At 38.2% G+C, this 22210-nt stretch overlaps 1 protein-coding gene across 1 annotated transcript in view; it reads right to left on the reverse strand.

The window, feature by feature from the left end:
• Nucleotides 1-22210, reverse strand: part of CFAP47 (cilia and flagella associated protein 47) — a 258402-nt gene that overhangs the window by 1218 nt on the left and 234974 nt on the right. Inside the window, exons 61-63 of the mRNA XM_038154900.1 lie at nt 18118-18289; nt 16461-16622; nt 8699-8867 (exon numbers count right to left, since the gene is read on the reverse strand). Coding sequence (XP_038010828.1) covers nt 8699-8867; nt 16461-16622; nt 18118-18289 — 503 coding nt within the window. The remainder of the gene's footprint in view (nt 1-8698; nt 8868-16460; nt 16623-18117; nt 18290-22210) is intronic.

Genomic DNA, 22210 nt, shown 5'->3' on the forward strand with positions numbered 1-22210 from the left:
TTGATTCTTCCTGAGTGCACGGTCCTTATCCTTATTACACATCCCATCTATCCATGCTTAAGGACTTCTGTTTCCATGAATATTAGGGTACACTGCTGTCTACCTCCCATGCTTCATTTGTGTCCTGAAACAGAATTTTGGTTGTTAAAAACTCATGTGTAATTTTTGCAGATCTTCCAAAACTTTTCCTTTAATACATATCATTTTAATCTTAATCTCTTTTTAATCTTAATCATTTAATCTTAATCTCATTTTAATCTTTAATCTCTTTAAAGCAGGTCTTTAGTCCAAGTGTCTAGCATTTTCCTGTCATTACATTTGGAAAAAGGAATATTACTGGGTTTTAGTTTTCTGTTCTACTTTTCTTTAAAAAAACCCAAAACTACAAACTAACAACAGAAATGTTACAAACTCAGAACATATTACAGAATCTCAAATTACATGTCATTATGCCCAGCTTTGTACTGTGCAGAAGGACAAAGCATTGCATGCCCAACTTAGGCACAGACTGTCACCAGTTCCCTCACACCTAGTGACTGAAAATCCCAGGCTTAACATTTGGGGCTTTCCTTTTCTCCTTCTGAGATAGAACTAATAGAGGAAGACTGAGTAAAAATATGGTTGTCTATTAAATATATTCATACAGTGAAATTTGGCTTTTATACAGGACACAGAACACAGCAGATTCTCTGAGCAGGGAAGGCACATGAAATGAGTGGCATTTCCAAATTCCAAGGTCTGCCTTTCCCCAGGACACAGCAGGGCAATCACACAGCTGTGCTGGCTGTGGCTCCAGAGCAGGTTTTTGGTGCTCTCCTGCTGTGTTCAGCTACAGGGGCTCAGCTCATAGGGTCACCTTTGTCTGCTGCTTCTTCCAGCTTTATCATTACAGCAGGAGCTGTACTCCATGGAATTCATCACCCGTTTAAAACTTCATCCTTAGATCAGTCCATTCTAGATAGAAACGTTACACCTAACAGTGTCATTCTTCATCCAAGGAAACAAAAGGTCAGAAAGGCTGACATGCTCTCAGACTGCTCTGGAAAACAGTGCTACAGTCAACCCTCGAAGCTCGTGAGTCTCTCCCCCAGCTGGCAGTCAAATTCCCACATGGCTGCATTTGTGGCCATTTGTTCATTCCATTGTGAGCCCTCTGCTCCTGCTCTGCTGCTGGGCATGTCCCCAGCCAGGCTTGGCCTGGAGAGAGGAGCCACAGTACCCACACAAACCGTGACTGATTTTCACACACCATGAATGCCATCAGCCCTCTCCAGAGCACAGTGGATATCTGCCTTGTTACTCATTGCATTTGTCATTCAGTGATGGTCGAGGTGAAGCAGTACAAACGCCACAGAGATGAGCAGTGATCCTTCTCCACCTCCAGCCTTCTGTGGAGGCATCCCATATTTACAGCAACATACAGAAGAGGGGAAAAAAATCATGATAAATTGTTTCTTGACTTTACTAAGTTTTGTTACATCAGTTTTATACTTGCCACTGAATAAGTTTGAATCTATTATGTTTATCTTTGTTATCTTTCATATGCTTCTTCCTACCATTCTAATTGCTACCCTGCTCAGTCATAATTTATATTTAAGAAGTAATCAATGAAAACAGTTTTGAATTTATAATACAGATATTCAGCAAAAAGAAGTTTCAGAACATTAAACTATAACTCTTTGGCTCAGGCTTTGTTCTCTGCTGTGCACTTACAAAGCATTAGATTATTTCACAGATATACTGCATATACTCACAGCTCCTAAATGTCATCATCATATGAATCTTTAATTGTAGTTTTACCCAGCATTTTGGCTACTGAATTATACTTTGCTGCACCAATGTTGAAACAACAACTGAGGGTTTTTTGCTGTGTATTTTTAAAGAAACCTCTACTGTAAAATGGGCAGTGCTGATTTGACATGGTGTCTGCTGAATGGCTTGCCTTATTCCTGTAAGATCAGTAAATGACAACTCAGTAGATATTTCACCATGCATGCTTAGTTTTTCAAAACTTTTATTACTATCCTACTAAAAGCAAAATTTGAATTTAAATTGAATATTACTTTGTATAAAACAGGTAGATTAACTCATCTTTATTCTCAACCTTATATGATACTGTGAAATGAACTAGTAACTCTGCTGTTGGTAAAGGTAAGAGCCAGCAAAAGCAGGTGTGACATGAACCAGCATCAGCATCTTATGTCCAGAGATAAAGCTGTCATTTAAGAGAAGTGCCTCTCCAAAATTAGCTCATCCTTTTATTGACTTTGGTACAAAATTAAATAGTTTATCTTTCTTTAATAAAGCAGATGAACAATTCAGTTGAAAGGTAATTTAACCCCAGTGTCATACTCACTGTGTGAAAGTCTCATGGATTATTTCAAGGTCAGAGAAACGATCTGAAAGGTGTTTCAGCCAATGATTTAAGCATAGTAGCAATTTACTAAAAAAATTATTTTTGTTCATTAAATCCACACATATTGTGACTTGACTGTCTGTAGAATTAGTAATAGTGTGATTTAAACAAAAATGCTGGGCTAGTCCATCTCTCAACTCCACTCATCATCAGCCTCAAACAAGAGATACAGACTTCTGGGTAGTGATAACCTCATGTTGATTTCCTGTTTGCCATAGAAATATCCTGGATTATGTGTCCAGTGGAAAAAAAAGGATTATGGTTTGACTTATTGAAAAAAGCTGCCTATTCTGTTGCTGTGTCAGGAGTTCTGTAGTAGGACACACTGCAACTCACCCGAACACCTCATCTTGAACCACGGCAGTTCACCTGGTGTTAACCACGTGCCACCATCCAAGACCACTGGAAACAATCATCAAGAAAAAATGGTGCATTCATGTGCACATCAAATGAAAAAACTACTGTTGTGTAAGGTAAGCTCAGCATTTTCTGCTGAAGGGAAACGAGTGTCACACACATGGAAAAGTTACTGCAATCGTCAGCATAACTTGGGGCTCTTTGTTTAGATTAGAATCACCCAGAAATCAGTAATTTTCAAGGTAACCTAGATTTAAGTAATTTTCAGTAAATTTTAGGCAACCACAAATGTCTATTTTACTGCAATGCTTAATTTCCAAGAGCACAATATTAGTTGCTCAAGGTATAAGTAATTTTTTTGGGGGGGTGGATAAGTCTGTAAAGCTTAACTTCAGTAATTATTCTAACCAATATGAAAACTGCAGAAATAGCAACTCTATCATCTTCAAAATTCATGCAAGTGCCTCAGAGCTGCTGCTTTGGGTTTCAAGGCCAGACACATCACAGCAAAGGAAAACACAGATCATCACAGATCACATTCCTGGAATGGTGGAGAGGAAGAAGAGAGAGTTTCAAAGCTCATCCCCATATGACCACAGAATTATGATAGAATATTTGATTTACAAGAAGCATTTACTTGCCTCTAAAGCAGACCACAATTGCCCAAATCAGAGGAACACTTCTTCCTATTTTTAAGGCAATGCAGTTTATTGTATCAAATTTGGAATAATTCCAATACTAACTCTGGTAATAAAAACATCTAAAGATGAAGGTATCAAATCTGCTGCAGTCTGTACTATGACCAGAACAGAACTACAAAAGAGAATCTCTGTTGAGAAGATATATCTGATACAAACATGGGTAGTTAAGAATCCAGGCTCCCTGTGATGCACGTCAAGGCCTCTTTCACACGCAATTTAAGAAGATCAGATCATATTCTGAATGTCCCTGACAATCTGAGGGAGGATTTCCTGTTGAAATGAATGACTTCCTTTTGTCAAAACCTCACTACTCCTGAATCAAAATGTGAAGAGAAAAACAACTTGGTTCACCTGACTGGAGTAATGGCCATGTACTGAGCTGAATCTCTCTGAAAAATGTTTTTGACAATTAAAAATAGACACAAACTGCCACTTCTTTTATTACATAAGTTATTCAAGTCATTCAATCATCTTGATGGTTGACTGAGTAATGTTCATGAAGCCAATTATTCAGCCAATGCTGGTAACAGTCACCAAATAATTTATATAAAAGTCTATTTGTTTGGTATCCAACCCATAGGATCACTGTGCAAAACACAGATTATCCAGGGGTGTTCACTGCAGCCTGGAAGTGCTACTGACGTACATGGTAAAGAATTGCCAAAGCAATCTGTTAGGAACGTGGATTGGGAGCAAGGACGAGGAATTTCAAAAAATACTGTATTCCAGTTAGCTTTCAAATAGTGTTAACTCAAAAAAAAAATCAAAATACAATTCACAAGACTTGCTAAAAAATTAAAACCACAGCAAATTACAGGTAGGGCATCAAATATTTCCCGGCTGTTAATTTATACTGCAAGGTTTTGTAATACAAACAAACAAAAAAAAAAAAGACCAATTACCATCAGTGTATGCAGAATGAAATTAAAGCAAACCTTTATGTGAACTGTGTAAGGGAAGAGCAAAGGCAAGAAAATTCATGGATCAAGATGATAGCTTGATAAGTGAAGGAAAAAAGGGGGAAAAAGCCCAAAGCAATAAGAACCACCTCCCTCAAGCAGACAAATGCCCATCCAGGCTCTTACCAATTTGTAATGAAGAAGATGGATAAGAAAAAATTTTCTTAGCTTAAAGAATACTTCCAGATATAATTAAAATTTACTTAATTGGTTTCTGTGCATCAAATATTAGATGTTTCACAACATTGCTTAGACATTATATAATCAAAGTCCTCCAGGACTGACAGTGTTCTCAATATCCTTTCACAGCAATGGTTCCCACATTGTTATCACCTTTTTCCATTACCAGAACCATAAATCTCAATAAGCAAAGTAACTTTTCCTCATACTTGTGAATCAAAAATGTTGAGTACTGATTCTGCACTCTGTTTCTAATCCTACAACCCAAGCCAGTATCTTATTTAATGGGAAACGATTTCAATTATTCTAGTAAGTTAGTTACATTTTCCCTTGCTCATTCTTTTTGAGAGATAAAATTTAAAATAACATTGAGCTATGGTAATTAAGAAATCCACCAGGAACAAGGCAGTTTCAGCACGCTGCTGAATATGTAACAGTACAGTTTGCTGTTAAGATATGCAAGTTTGCACAGACACGTTCAGAGAAGCCACACCTGGGTGCTGTGGCTGGCACACTGCATCATTTGTTTGCAGAACAGCATGACAAATGGCTTTGATATGCTATCTTCCATAGGCTAAGTTAGTGATTATTCAGTAATAAAGGTGCACAAGCCTGACTTCTGGAGGGCTTGATAATGTTACCTGCAATCTGGTTCACTCTGACACCTATTTTATCATTTAAGACTTATTGTGTGTGCCTTCTGCTTTGGAATATCTCAGAAGTCTCACACATGAATTGCAAAGCAATTGCTCAGGTCTCCAGCTGAATTCAGCACTGTGAAAGGAAATTACCTGCAAGCCACCAGGAATGTGCCCTTTGCCAAGGATTCCCAGCCCCGTGGCTGCTCCGCCCTGTGCCTGACTGTGATTCCAGCCCAGCTGCACCCTGACATCCCTCACTCTGTTGGTTTTCTGCTCAGCCTGACTGGCACACCACAGCTCTGGAATGTCACTGAGGCTCAGGAAGTCCCTTCTGTCCTCACAGCACTTTACAGCCCATCTAAGAATTGTGCTCTCTCCACTTATTTATCATTAGGGATAATTTTTTCTTTTTTTCATTCAGAACTGCACTGTTTATGAAGGTAATTCTAAATTTAGAAGTTTGATTATGGAAAAATAGCTATTTAAAAATGCTGTTCAGGCACAATTTCAGTGTTTCCTACCTGTGGCTCAATTAAGTTGTGATGTCCTCATTCAAGGCTACAAGCTTTTTCAAAGAAACGAGCATGATTATTTTCCTTACTGCCTTTTTGAAACAGTTCATTCTTTGATCTACATAAAATTTTAAAGTAATTTTCTATGTCACTTCTGCAAAATTAAGATTCCTAGCAGCTATTTAAATAATTATCTAACTTCAATTGTTTTGAGATGTAGGTGACTGAGAACAGAAGTTTTAATGATAGGTAAAGAGCTTTAACTGCTTCAGCAAAGTAATTAAGGTTTCTTGCCATTAATAAAATCTACTGTAAGTATTCATGAATATTAAGTCTCAAAGAATTCATACCATATCCCAGGAAGTTCTTGATTTGTGTGCAGAAATATAAACTAGTGAACGTGTCTTCAATTATAGATACACACATTCAGTTAGTAAAATGCACACACCAAGTTCTGGTAGGGACAGACGGTTACATCTATGTTAATGCTAATTAGCTTCTCAGCATTGGGTTCCCAGCAGGAGAGTAAAACCAAAAATAAATGTACATACAATATTTGGGTTTAAAATTTAAAAACAAATGAGAAAAAGATGACTGTAGGATCTTCCTCCATAATCCTAACCTCCCCTTTTCCTTTACAACACAATTGTAATGATGAACATAAACAAAATAACTTACACTGCTATCTCTGCTACTTTACAGTTTAATTATCACTGTTCATTGAAACACACAAAAATGACAAATCTGATACTCACTGTTCAAAGAGTTTAATAATAAAAATATGTTAGTGGTAGGAGCATGAGTTTACCCTTGGAAACGCAAAAGACATTTTAAAGCAAGAGCACTGTAATCCTTTATTACAGCAGCAGCAGAAGAGAGGCACTGCAGAAGAAAAGAAGCTTCTTCAACATTGCTAAAAATAGCCCAAAGCCCCAGCCAATGTATTGGCTAGAGAGGATACGTGCAAGAAAGGTTCTTCAGAGTTAGGTCAAACACTAATTGCATTTCACCACCTCCACTGTTATTCCCCAAATGAGAATGATTTAATACAGCTTTTATTTAATATATCTTACCAAGCCTGTCTCCCTCAGTTTACTCATGGAAATGCTTTCAGCAAACACAAAAGGCAGAAATGAGTATCAGGTATTCTCAGCATCTCATCAAATCTTACATGGGGTCAGTGCTGAGAGCACAGCAGCTGAATCACACCCAGCCCAGATGCTCTGCCTTCCATCAGAACTGCAGGAGCTAAAGCAGAAAGGGAGAAGCCTGGAGTACAAAAAAGGCTACCAAAAAGAGCAAAGAGAGCAAAAGCCTCATCAAGACATTACTGAAACCACTTAATTCTGCAATTTGAGAGAACATTAGAAACATCTCTAACAGACTGTGATGGAGTTAAACTGGTCCTGAATGTGCTTATGAGCATCAAGAATCCTTGGTGCATTTTTAAATGTCCACAAATAGATACAACAAGATGTCATTTGCTATATATATATATATGTATATGTAATATGTATGAATGACTGCCTTACTGCAGCCACACACAACACCAAAGGTGGAGACGTGAAGAGCTGTCTGCCTAGATCATAACCAGAGACTGAGGTGTGTTAAAAATCCAACTGGACACAGGCCATCTATACTGATAAATTCCTAAAAGGAAATTCTGAATTACTGCCTGAGGTCTCAAAGAGCTAATAATAGCCTTTGATCATTGTGTTTGTCCCATTCCAGACAGATTTATGGTAAAATCTCCTTGTTAGTGATGAAAGCTAAGCCAAGGACAAGCATAGCTACTGCATTTGTATGTGTCATGCCTAAAAACAGCAGTTCAGTTCCAAAACTTCAAGTTTCTGAGCTCTAAAGCTGTGTCATACACTGCTTGTTAAACACAAAATAGCACAGAATACATTCAGTAAGCTATCTTATTTTTCAAATGGAAGAGTGATAAGCATCATGGCTGTTTATGTAAAGAGATTGTATTAATCAGACATCTAATACAGTAAAAGAAAACAAGCAGGAGGGATTGAAGGACCTTGTTTTTTCCAAGAGTTGAATTTCTTATTCACTGTGATGCAAGCTGTCACTTATAGAGATAAAACACCTTCATGATTTGCCATGCATCTTTTTATCAACTTTGTTCTGACCACCTTATTTCTTAAATCAATACTGCTGTTTCACTTCTAATATAGCAGACTGAAAGCAATACCAGCATGCAGTGAATAGTGAAAGTACAAACCATGATTTACAGAGAATGTGGGGTTTTTCCCCTGCTGTGTGTTTTCAACAGATTCCTTCTAAAGAATAACTTGAAACTTGAAAATTGGTTTCTTAGAGCATTTTAACTGTTGAAGGAATACACCTCTTCCAATGTTTCCTGACCTTTCACACTTACACAGGCTACTTGGTTGCAAATAGTTTTTGTTTATTTTGCATCTTGCTTCTAAAGAGCTATTCCTGGCTTTGTGCTCTGAAATTCTCTCCTCTACAGTTTGGCACCTGCCTTCTCGGAGTCTTTGATCATGTAAGATGTATAATACAATTAAAATCAATAACCTAGGCTTCACATATTCAATTGCTTTTATATTCTCCACCAGCTCCTGGCAGGATTATATTGACTCTCTGTGAAAGTCATGTTGTCTATGCAGTTGGAGCAAACGTATCAAGATGAAGAATCTGCCTCTGGTGCTGATGGCAAAAGGATAATGCAGAAATTATAACACAATGTAAAATGCAGTGTAAAATACAGTATGTTTTTCCAGCTTGTCATCAGTCAGTTCTCCAAAATTAGTTTTATTCCTGCCCATTGTGAGGAGTAACAAAACCATGCCAGCACATGCCCCGGGAGCGCTCCAGGGCTGCTCTGTGGTGCAGGATTTCTGCTCCTGCTGGCACTCCTAAGGAGCATTTGTGCATTGCCCTGGGGAAGGCTTACCTCGACGACCAGGGTTGCTGTGTGCTTCTTGCCATACATCCTTGGCTTGTAGCCCACTGTTATGTGGGTTCCCAGCGTGCCTGCCGGGAGAAGCTCTCCAGCTTGTGGCATCACGCGGAAATCAGGATCACTGCCTGCCAGGAAGCGAGCAGTGAACGGCTCTGGGTGCCTGCAGAAAAGCACAGGAGATTGTTGTGCCTTCTACAGCATCTTCACAGGATTTATCAGCAATCTAGCACTTAGGCCACCATGTGGCATGACTCAGGAAACATGGCATGGAATGAATGTGGAATATTAACAGCATTCTTACTTACAGGATAAATATTCTGTGGTAATTCTTTATTTATGCACAGGGATCTGCATACTGGTATTCAATTTCAAACACATTTACATGCTATTACAAATATTATATTAACAAAAGAATAATGATAGCATTTGCCACTAGAAAAAAAAAAAGAATAATTTGACTTGTAAAGATATCATAATAGTGATTGAAGTAAATTCCATATCAGAGTGAAAATCCATTTTTCCTATTAAAAGTACTCCCTTTTCCAATCCTTAATCACATAAAACTGACAAACCACCCATTCTGTTAAGGTTTATGACTAGAACTGAATTTGCATTCTGGCAGAGTGTTACTAGACTAGGAAGGAGTTCACAAAGCCTTGAAATGAAGATAAGAAAAATAAGGATTTTTATCACTGTTTTTACACTTTTCATATCCCATAAAATGAACATTTTAAGATTTTCTAGTAACATAATTAGGTTCCTGCACTGATATAATTGTGTATCTCTTATCTCAAAGAATTTCTGTCACAGGTACTGCAGATCTTGTCTAATGCCTTGGTTCACAGCAGTGCTGTTGGACCCAAAGAAAATCCCTAGTCCTGGTGAAGACAGTGGCTGAGCACTGTGGAACAATCCTAGGCCAATCCCAAACTCAAGCCTCTCCATCACAATTCCTCAGGGACTCCTTGCCATAAACATTCTCAGCATGGAAAGAATGTACATTTTTGCATGAGAAGAATGTACATTATTTTCTGGGGAGGCATTCTCCTTTTAGTCTTTATGTGTGTTGCTGAGGACAACTCTATCACTCTCTGAACAGAAGGAGAACACAGGAAATTGGAAGTAGAAATACAATGGGTTGGTCAAAAATTAATCCCCAGCACCCTGGCACCATAGAGCAGGGCAAGTGTCGTGCACGCTTAGAGGGAATACATTTTCCTGTATTGATAAAACCTGAAGAAGGGAAAGCATCTCAAGGAAAAGCTGTTCAAATCTGTTTATTCACGGACTGTCACACCAGAAATAACACTTTTCAAAGAAAATACCCACAAAGAAATGGAATTTAATATTTTATGGCAAGGCATATCTCTGTGGAAATGTTCCACGTTTCCTGGGCAAGCGCTACCTGTGGGTGGCACGCTGGGCCTGTGTCACCTTGTTTAAGAATAGCCTCTCTTGGAATATGTTCTCATGAAAGGTTGTTCTGTATTCAAAATGCTCTTGTGGAAAAAAGGTCACACTGCCAGTTTATAGACACAGACAGTGAGAGTGCAGAAAACAGAAACCAAAGAGCTTCTGTTGCCTCCAAAAAGAATGAGCTGATTCTCAGCAGTGCTGCTGGCCTTGGACGCCTCAGCAGATTCAGCCTGGCTTCTCCTTTAGCTGACAGCACGGTGGGCAAAAGTACTGAGTGTCTGAAACTACATTTCCAGTCTCCCAGTCTTGACATCAAACTTATGCCAACAACCTCTTTTTGTGGGGCACAAAGCTGTGCCCTGAGTTTACAGCCCCGGGCCATCAGCACTGAACTGCCAGGCCTGAGCTCCATCCCTGTGCCAGAGGAGCCCTGAATTCCACACCTTTGTTTCCCAAAAGAAGTGAATGCTCAGCTGGGAATGCCTGGAGCACACCTACTGCACACAGACAGCAGGGATGGGATCAAAAAGAAGGGACAGATCCAGACTGAGCTGCTGAGCACTCATCAAAAAGGCCCGAGATAAATATTTTCATGCTGAAAACAGAGCTGGACACAGGTCTTCATCTCCAGCATCACTGCTCTATCACTAGCTTCAGGAACACTTCAAGGCAGCACTTTCAGTGTCTCCCATGCTCAGCCTGTTTCCCAGTGAATAGTTAGGGATGAGAACTCCTGGTAAGTGCTTGGTGTCTTTGTAAGACACCCAAGAGCACGACGTGGACCACAGATGTGGTGATGAAATGCTGAGGGAGATGAGGCAGGGGACAGGCTGCTTGCACAGCAGACACAGGAAAATACAGATTTCATTCTTGCAGAACTTGCCTCTTAGCAGGGAGTTATGCAACAGTAGCTTGCTTCAGAATTTTTCAGAAACATCAAAACAGTCAGAAACACAGGGGAGAAAAAGGCACAGTTTTTGTCTGGACAAGGGGATCAGACAATTTAAAGTAAAACTGTCAAAGAACTCACCTATAATTATGCACAAGATATCTACCAAGTCAGAGAAAAATAATATTATTACATCACGCTTGTCAGATTTTAAAAAAGGAAAGAAAAAAAAAAAAAAGCTTTAAATAAAATCTGCATGCTTCTTGACAGCATTATCATAAGGTACTAGAGGCAGCTATAATTTTTAAATAAAATACATAAAGGCATATGGACTTGCATGAACACATACAATCAAAGCTAAAACATCCCTGTTCCCAAAGCCTGTCAGTTTTCAACAAAAAAAGAGTCAGGGTGTCTACTGGATGCAAAATGTTTCTCAGAGTAGAAACTATGTCCAAGTAAGGGAAATAGAAATCCTGACAAATTAAATGTATGGCCATAACATGACAGGCCACCAGGGATTGTGATGAAGATGGTACAAAACCCAGCAATTACAAAATTACACAAAATCAGGAACAGAAACCTTTCACTGATAAATCTTGCATTGTTTTAAAAATAAACCTAAAAATGCCCCCTGAGACAAAACAAGCAGTGTTTTCACTGCTGTTCACATTAGGGAGATGAACTGGCATGCTGGGTACCTCACAAGCACAAGTAAATTGCTTTCTCTTTCTCATCTTTTTTAATAAAGAAAAACCTGGAGATGAAATACCCAGAATAACACCTGAATTTCAGACATTATAATTTTCTGTGCCTGTATATTTAGTGTACAAATAAAAATTAATAATGATGTTTTTAAACTTATTAAAATTTAATTCCTCCATTTTGATTAATCCTCCAGGTGAAACAGCTCTGGAGTCAATGTTTGGCTCATCATTTCTCAGCCATGAAGGTCAGCTGTGAGGCAGTCTGCACTTTTTCAAGAAGGGTGGCAGATACAAACATACTTTATAAAGCTTAATGATGTGTAGAGTTTTGAAAACACATATAAACCAAGCACAAATGAATTAGAAAGTGTAAGGGCAGCAGCCTTATAAACCAGAGATAATAAATGTGTGTTCCCATCTGTCTTTCCTTAACTCCTCTCATCATGGTTTGATACTGCCATGAGACAACACAAACTCTGTCCTCACTCAAGTAATGAACAAGAGTAAACACTAACTTGAATTTAAATAATAGTTGGACAATCAAATCATGGCAACCTGGAAATAAGGAAACTGTGCTGGTTTTACATGGACATTTTATAATTAATTAAATAACAATTAATCCTTAAACCTCGTCCTTATTTAGAAGTCTATGCTTATCAATGTTCTCATGCTACACAATTTTCAAATTATTAAACTAAAACGTAATAGCAGCTTACATCTGCAACTAAAGAAGAATTTAAAATTTATATTCCTGAAGAGATCACACTCCAAATCTTATAAAATACTCATCAAAACTGAAAACATATATTAAATTTTATTAAACTATGCCTCAAAATAGGTTTAATGTTTCTCTTCCCAAAACTACTGAAGCAGTAAATTATTCCTGTAGACATGTATTCCTTTACAAAATTCAGCATTCTGAAAAGCCATGTATAAAAATACCAGCCCACAGTCCTTTTGTCAAATGCTTGGGTATTTTTTGCTACTAAAAGAAGAGTAACAAAATGTCTTCATCTGTAAAGTAGGTAACTGCTTCAAGAAATAAGGGATATCAAAATCTTACAATAGTTCAAGTAGCTCAAACAACAGTTAATCATAACTAAACTTATTTATTTTAATTTGTAGTTAACATCTGTTGGATGACACAAGAAATTTCAGTTATTACATAGTCAAGTCCTTAAAATGTATTAACTGTATGTAGTTGTCAAATTCTATAGAGTTATTAGTGATACTTGGTATGATTTAGACAATTTCTTATCAACAGAAAACAATGTTTTCTGAGTTTCATTTCCAAGGATAATATTCTATCCTTTTTGGTTAAAACTGCTGTCATTCTGTAAACCACTGGCATTCAATAATGCATTTGGTATTAAAACAAGCACTAATTTTATCTCAAACATTAGAGGTTTATACTAAAACAAATTACTCCAGTGGAAATGCTGCCAATGATTTCAGCTGGTGTTGAATCACCCTGCATTTATGATAAAACCCGAGAAAGGTCATCCATGAATGTTAAGAAGTGGTAGATTTTTCTTATTTAGGAGGTGAAATCTGCTGATTTGACTCTACTCAAGCTTAATGCCAATACAAAAAACCCTTCAACAACATGTCCCTTTGGAATTTTTAAAGCCTTGAAAGTAAAATATTGGTCTGCTCTTTTCCAATTGACAGAGGTGCATATAGTTTTAAAAAATACATTTGTTTTCTTCATGCAGTAAAACTGTTTAGCTGCATTCTCAGTATCTTTCCTCATTTTCTGGAGCAGATATTGGGCTATTTCTCGTTGTGTGAACTTTAAATGTAGTGAAAGGGTGCATTACATATTTTCATGAACTGCTGGAGCTTTCATTATTGCAGATCATTGTGAAGAGTGCAGCAATGACCTCCCATTTTTAACTGATCATCCTTCCAAAATCATTAATTCATTCTGAGATACCCTGTACACTCTGAGGATTTTGGGGCAGGGGGAGAGGGAGGAGAGGAATGTGGAATTTAAGTAGGAAGGCCACATTTGAGTTGTACTAGCTGTAAAAAAAAAAGAAAGCTAAATCCATTGATCTCATAGATTTATTGTGGAGCACTGAAGGTCCTCATTCAATGTGGGGGGTGTGTGTGTACATATATATATATATGTTTATGTATATGTATACAAGAATCCTAACCTGTTCTTAATAATATCCTGAGCCTTTTCTCTCTGTTTCAGGGCCCGTGGTTCTCATATACTGTTTGTTGCATCACTATGCTCCCTGCTAGCTCAAAAAGATGCACAGGTATTCTCAGTGATGCTGTGCAACCCCTCTGTCCTGGCAGGAGAAAATCACCCATCTGCAGAGTGCCTCCCTGTCAGGTTACTCAGAAATGCACCTGCTTCCCCCACAGTCACTCCCCAGGCAGCAGTGCCATGAGCTACTGTCCAGCATAAGAAAAGAGACATCAACTATCTATACAGGCAAGGAGGAAAAAACCCCCATCTCTATTAAAGTAACAGAACTGATTCGCTATGGATTGTGATGCTAATTGATTACCCAGAGAATTCCAAAGAGCTGATCTTTTTTTTTTTTCCCCAGGGAGGATCTTTAGATGGCACGTTGTATCCTATTCAAAAAATTTAAATCATGTTTTAATATTTCATTGTTTTATTTTTAATCTAAATAATTTGAGTTATTCAAGCATTAAATTACACCTGTATATATGTTTTTCTTATGTAATTGTTTTTAATCTTCAGGTCCTCCATACTATGTGTTTGTTGGCTGAGTGTTCTATTTCTATACAGAACCTCCACCACCAAAATCTCCCAAGCAAATCACAGGTAAGATAAAGCAATATATAACTTACAGAGCAGTTCACAGAATCACAGAATGGGTCAGGCTGGAAGGTTTCACAGTGGGTCTCCAGCCTCCCTGCTCAAGGGGGGTCATCCCAGAGCACACAGCACAGCACTGTGTCCAGCCAGCTCTTGGATATCTCCACTGAGAGAGACTCCACAGCCTCTCTGGACAAGCTGCTCCAGGGTTTGGTCATTAAACAGGAATGAAATTATTCCTCATGTTCAGATGGAACTCTGTGCATCAGCTCCTGCCGTTCCTCCTGTCCCATTGCTGGGCACCAGGAGCAGAGCCTGGTCCATCCCCTGACCCTCCCTGCAGACACTGACAGGGATGAGGGCCCCTCTCAGATATCTCGAGGCTGGACAGGCCCAGCTCCCCCAGCCTGTCCCCAGTGAGGTGCTCCAGTCCCTCCATCCCCTTTGTCACCCTCCCCTGGACCTGCTCCAGGAGCTCCCTGTCTCTCCTGTCCCGAGGAGCCCAGGGCTGGACACAGCACTCCAGGTGATCCTCCCAGGGCTGAGGAGCAGGATGCCCTCCCTGACTGCTGGCAGTGCTCTTCCCGAGGCACCCTCATGAGTGGAGCTCCTGGTGCTGTTTACAGCACAGAGCTTTTTTACTACATGCAAACATTACATTTGCATTTGACGTGTATGGGGGGAACACCTGCTATGGAAAAAAGAGTTGAAATTTGTTTAAGGGCAAAAGAGAATCTATCTTCAATCTCAGCTCCTCCTCCATATAACAATAATGACTCAGGTTTTGTAACATCTTTCTGGAGAACACCAGGGATCTTCACTGCTATCAAACACCCACCAGGAGATTACAGTACTGCCAGAGCTTTGCTTTGGTTCCTGAAACAGCCATTCTGCTGAAGCTGTTAACTTGAACACTGCGATAGAAGCCTTTGTCATAGTCCTCAGTTAACATCCCTGACAGATATCTGGAACCTGGAACAACTGTCCACCTTAGAGACACAGCTTTTGGAAATAAACTTTGAAAAAAATCAGTTCTAACCAAATACTCTTCCTGATGAGGATGACACCAAAGCATGTATCCACAATGAAAGTGTCAATCTGCATATCTGGGAGACTTTCCAGATACATAGTAAAAACCATTAATTTAAAAGAAAATAAAAGAAACTTTAAAATTTCCATGAGCTACATGGATTGTAAACATTATGACTCGTCCAGATTCCCTGTTTAATATTTAAAAACTTATGTATCATTACCACACAATTTATTCTTTGACTGCCTGCTGTATACAAATGACATTGCAACATTGCAAAACTCTGGGAAAATAATTGAAATATGTAAAAATTATATATTAACTGAGGTTTCTACAGGACTTTTATAAAAGGAGAGTAACAAAATACTGAAGAATTACACCATTATTTTAGCAAGTGGAAGAAGAGATCAATTCATAGCACACTTACATAATACAATAGGAGTACTTTAAAAAGCATGGCACATTTAAAATTCTTTAAAGCACAAGGCGAGGGAATGTTTTTAACTTGGTGTAAGCATAAAGTACCTTGAAAAAAAAGCTATTAGTAAAAGCACTAGCTTTTAAAGTTTTACTAGTGAGCCTTCAGTAGCACAAAATTATTATCATTCCTTAACGTTGTATTACACATTTTAACATCCTACCAAGCCTTTTAGGGAAAAAAAAAAATCATAACATAAACATCTGGATCTATTCCACAGATTTTCCCTCAAGCCAAAGCCTAAATGTAGAATGCTTCTGTTTTCTACAACAAAGCTTCAAAATCACATTTGTTACTTAAACAATGCAGCCCTTGAAAATAGCTGCATCCCAGTGATGTGAGTGTGGCCCAACTTTATTCTAACCAACGTGTTTGAGTAGGAGCTGCACCCTCAGAAAAGTGCATAAATTCTTGAGCATAAAGCTTTTACCTTGTCTGGCTCGTGAGCTTAAAGGCAACTATGGACTCCTTGTTGAGGCCAACTGCTTCAATGTTGATCACATCATCCACTTCTGGCTCTGTGACAATGAACACCAGTGGGAACTTCCACAGCCCTCCTGCAGTACACTGAATTACAACCGTTGCTTCATTCCTTAAAATTTCAGATAGCAACAGTCAATACATAGAAAAACACTGTAAAACATGAGCTGATTAATGTACCAAAAAAAAAATCTTGGAGTGTGTAGAAGTAAACTGCAGTAAAATGAAAATACAAATTACTTCAAACTGGAATACATCCCTAATTTTGCATGGCATAGTTTGTATCAGGTAAACTTGACTGGAATGTAGATTAAATACTGCTAGATATTTACAGCAAATTACAAGAAAGAACATAATATAGAAGTAGCATTCCTGGCACAGCCATGAGATTTTATTCTTCTTCTGCTTGCCCTTTTTACATTAAAAAAAAAAACAAACAAACTTAATTTTACTCATTATTCTGTATTTACTGTGATGTTAGAGAATGTTGTCCTGAACATATTAGCAGTTCATAGTAGGATCAAACAGATCTGACAAAGGTCTTGTACTTAAGGAAAATGCCAGACTCTGATCCCTTCACATTGTCTAAGAGAGTTGGTGCTGTAGATTCTGAAGATAACAAAACTAATTCATTGCAGTCATTGAGTCCTCTGCAGGAAGCCTAAGTCTCAAGTACACAAAGATAAAAAAATCCAGACCAAATTAAAAAATAATGGAATAAAAATGAGAGAGTAGAAATGAAAAGGCTTTCTAAATTCACCTCCCTCTGACACAATGACACGGCATCAGGTGGGTGGACCATTCTTCCTAAACGTTTGCTCTTTGTTTATTTCATTATTCTTCTGGACTACTGCAAATACAGATAACCTCCTGCCTCCTAGAGATAACTATTTTCATGCAATGCATGTACTCAGCAGAGACTGCTCCCCAACACTCCTGGTAATGTTGGGACTCTGGATTTATTTTGTGCCTGCAGGTCACAAAAGCTTCTTTTCAGCCTCTTCCTGACCCTCATCTGTACCCAAAGGAAGGGCAACTTCCCTCTCTCCAAAAGGATCTCCCTTCAACAGTTTATTTATAAAGAAGGGAGATGTTCTAATGTAAATCAAAGCACATACATAATTTGTCACATCACAATTATTAAAAAAAGGAGAATAATTTCCTGTGGATCACTGTTACTGGTGCAGCAGAAACTAATTTCAAATTCAACTATCCCACCCAGTCAAAGAATATGTACACATGCTTGTCTAGGAAAAGTTTTCCAAGACTGATAGACCATCTTGTTTGTATGTTTTTTATGAATTAAGAGAACAAATAATTTTCATTGGAAGTCTTTCAACACTCCAATGTTTAGAAGTAAAATGACGAACACACAGACTATGGAAGTAACTCAACAGAACCATCTCACAGGCACTAAAAAGAAACACTGTCAGTTTTAACACCAAAGATCTCATACTGAGAAGCAGCAAGGGAGAAAATCTAAACCAATAAATCTCAGAGGTGAAAATAAAATGAGGAAAAGAATGCAAGGAAATTATTATACAAGTAAGAGTTACCAGACAGGATTTCATTACATGTTCTTTTGGCAGTAAGGAACAGGACCTTACCTCATTGGTTTGCTAGGTGCAAACACTAGATTAAAGATCAGTGTTACAATTCTGGATTCTGTATCCCATTCCTTTTCAAGCAGCTCCATACCAATCAAAGATTCAAGCTGAGATCTAATTTCATCTGATTGATATTTCAATTCATACAGAAACTCCAGGGTTGCAGAGGAACCTAAATGATACAGAAGAAAAATATCAGCCTCTGTGCACTGTAATTTCACACAGTTGGTTGGCTCCGTGTTAAATTCTTCCATTTATTACTAAAAATGACAAATGAGTAAAACTAGCAATTATCTAAAACTTAAGTGATTTCCTTCTGACAGCATAACAAAATCTTCCCATTTCACATGACAGGCTATATAGTTTCCAGCAAAATAGAAGCTGGAAAACTTACTTGGGATATGTGAATGGTAATAGCAATATTGCTCCATCTGGTGAGATACTTCCAGTTCATCAGCCAATTAAAATTTCATAATACTCTTTTTGAGTAATGCCATTGGGACAACTGAAAAAACCCAACATTAAGGACATCAATGCACTGATGGCTGCAAGCCTGAGACACAGAATACAGAGAAACAGTGAAGATGCCATCAGCAGCCTCTTCTCTCTTTCCCTGAAGCAGCTATGAAAAGGCCAAGTAGCAATGACATAAAAATAAACAGCTGAGCTTCTTGCATCAAATGTCTCCTCCAGCTGTAATAAAGGAAACTGAGATATTCAGTATACAATAATAATTTGTGCACAGAAGGGAACATTTCTATGAGGAAAAGACTCTCAAGCTGCTAATCCATTAAAGAGTTTTACACATTTTATGGATGAGAAGTGTTTCAACACAACCACTAACTCCTACAGGAGATTTAATATTACTGTGACCACCTATCTCAGGGCACATTTTGAATTTGCACAGCTGGGTACAAATGCACAGAACTGCTGTGTGTGCATCCCTGTGCACATATCCTGGCTGCACAGTGCCAGGCAGCTGCAGAGTTAACTCCCAAGGCCTTCTGACTCACAATTCTAAAATGCAGGTGACAGATTTTTTATATAAAAAGTCCAAGTGACAATGCTGGAGAAAAGCTTACTTTGGTACCACCAATCTGTAAAACCACCCAAATTTAAGTGAGCATGGAGATGCCTTCCCACACTTCTAGTCCTTTGTCCTTCTCTGAAATGCACAATTTCCTCTTCCCACCTCAGCAGCTAACAGGAGGCGTGATCTTTTGTTGGCTCATTTTTGTAACACAAAGAAATGTAGCAGTTTGTACTGCACAATTTGTAACTCTTTAAAGCAGTCTGTTCACAGACCTGTGTACCATATATACCAGACCAGAGGCACACACAGATGGAAGCAAAGTATTACCACCAGGGGTTACCAGTCATAGTAGATTAGATGCACACTGAGTGCCAATACAGGGTTTCCATGCATTGATCCATATATGCACAGACTTCATTACAATAAATTTAATTTTTCAAAAGGAAATTCAACACGAACATTTTCTCCTACAGTCTATAAAACTTAGGACCATCTTACATTGTTTCATCCTTGCTGTTTTCCCACTTGAAAAATGTAATGTTTATGTCATTCATTCAGATTCCAACACAGCCCAAGGCTTCTAGGAGTCACCCTTGACAAATGCTAGAGCATGAAGATTCAGATGCTGACCATCAGTGGGAGAGAAAGGATGAGACAATCTGGAGCATTTCACAGAGAAAAAAAATTGCAGCTGCTGAGCAGATGCTTCTTTCAGCAGTTATATCACAGAATGCTACTTAGGAAAAGTTTATTTTATAGTTCAGGTGCTAGGAAGACAATGCTGGGAACTGCATGCTGATTTTAATATCCAAACATTTGGATTTGGTTTGACATACATATATACATACATACATACATATATATATATATACACACATGTATATAAAACGTTTCAGTCAGAAGCAATTAAATATATTTTTTTCTGTTCCAGGCTGTTTTACAACCTGTTCTATGCTTATATTAAGTAATTAGGTAAAACATTTTACACTTCCAACACTTAAGGAACAAATGATGCATTTATGAATGCCAATATTTGGAACCTTGCTATATTGGTCCCTTCAGCTCATTTTGATCTAGACTGCTGATCTAGTTTAGCACTAGTAAAAAATGTAAAACAGTTATATTTTTCATCACAGCTGCCCTGAAGACTCCTATACTATCATGCTGTGGGAATTCTCTGTGGAATGTTAATATTTGATTCTAGCAATCCTGTAACACACACAAACAAACTGGCAAAACCTGGAAGAAAAAAAAAGTTATGAAACAGCTAAGAAATTGTCCAATTTGTCAAATATTCAACGTTCTCTTGACTCTTAGAATTCCTAGTTTCAATTAAAATGGCACAAGATATGAAACATGGAGATAGCACGAGCACTTTCTTTAAAGCAAAGTCAAATACCATGTAACATCTTGCTCAAATAGGCCTTGACCCTTTAGACCAAGCTTTTTGGATGCTTTCATTCAGCTTTCTCCTCATTTCAGTTCAGTTTTCTGAATCACCATTTTCAATACAGGTAAAATTCTTCTTTTATCTCGAGCAAGATGTAAAATACACACGCAAATATAAAAGTATACCCCAATTAATCCACCTGTGTTCTGTCAATAGAGAGCAGCAGGGAGAGCTTCAGCCACATCTGACACAACACAGAGATATTTATCAGTCTAAACACTGGGAAGATATAAGCATGCTATTTATATACAGCTGGTTAAATCTAGGGAATAGAAATTCTGATTATAAAATTATTGCTTCTTCCTATTTTCTGAATAATATTTTGCCTTATTTAAGAGGAGAAAATATATTCTGAAGTAATAATTCCAAACAATTTTTTAATCATTAAGCATTTCTTCTTTTGAAGGGCAATTAATATCAGTCTTCAATTGTTTTCAATAGTGCAAATAAAGATATCTAAAAAGGTAGTGTGCATTTAAGTGACACTTGTATGTACACAGCTACTGAAGCACCTATGTTTACAAACCACCCAGGCTTTTCAGCTGTACAGGACTGTGATTTGGCTATCATTCATTTGGGAATGCTAGTAAGGACACTGGAATAAAAGGGTTGGGTTTTGTTTAAATAGCCTCTAAGAAGATGAAAGGATAGAGATCACTTAAAAAAAATATTTTATGACTCATAAGACTTACAGCATGAAAACGCCAAGGATTTTACAGTCTGGGCATATAAACTGGGGAAATGTGAATTTTTGTGACTGCCAGATTTACTGTAAAACTAATTAATAGATGCATGCATCTAAAATTAATGCATCTAAAACTTAAAGAACTATTCCAACAGATTCACAAAATAGGAATCTTAGAAATTTAAATAATATTTTAGTGGAAAAGAACCTGCATTCAAGGTTCAAAAGAATTATTAACAAAGGTATTTGTAGATGGGCCTGCTGCCACAGAAAGTAGTGAAAGGCTCACTGAATATTCCTGACCTCAGAGTTCCACAGTGTCAGGAGAGAAGCGTGTGTACCTCCCTCCTGCTTCTGAAAAGTGAATGTTTGATTTCATGAGGACCAGCTCACCATTCCTTGCATTTCCTGATGATGCAAACCTCACGGCCACTGGCCCAGGAGGCTGCAGTGCCTGCGGACAGCCAGGGGAGATGTGGCTGGCTGAGCTCCACACGTGGTGACACAGACATGGCCAAGGGGAGCACCTCCCTGAGGGACCCTTTTGCTTTCACCCTGTCTCCCATTTCCAGTGAGACAGATGGAAATTGAACCTGTGATGGGAACAGGCTCAGGCTGCAGAAGTGCTTGTCCTCACTGCAGAGGCTTTTCCTTGGATGGATGCAGTGAAACAGAGATGAATTCACTTAGCTGCTCTCGTTTGCAGTCATTTCATAAAGGAGGGAAGCACAATCACCAAATATAAACATGTAATTAAAGCCAAGGCATTCATAAATCTGCAGTGTCATGCTCTGCATAACCAGATTACTTATTTTCACTTGGAGCTGAATGTAACACACTGCACTCACTGCACTGATTTTTTCTGCTGGTTCTAATTATTTTCCAAGGCTGTGTCCATTGTGGCCCTGACATCTAAAAAAGCTTT

This window comes from Motacilla alba, chromosome 1 (genome assembly GCF_015832195.1).
Source record: "Motacilla alba alba isolate MOTALB_02 chromosome 1, Motacilla_alba_V1.0_pri, whole genome shotgun sequence".
Taxonomy (NCBI): domain Eukaryota; kingdom Metazoa; phylum Chordata; class Aves; order Passeriformes; family Motacillidae; genus Motacilla; species Motacilla alba.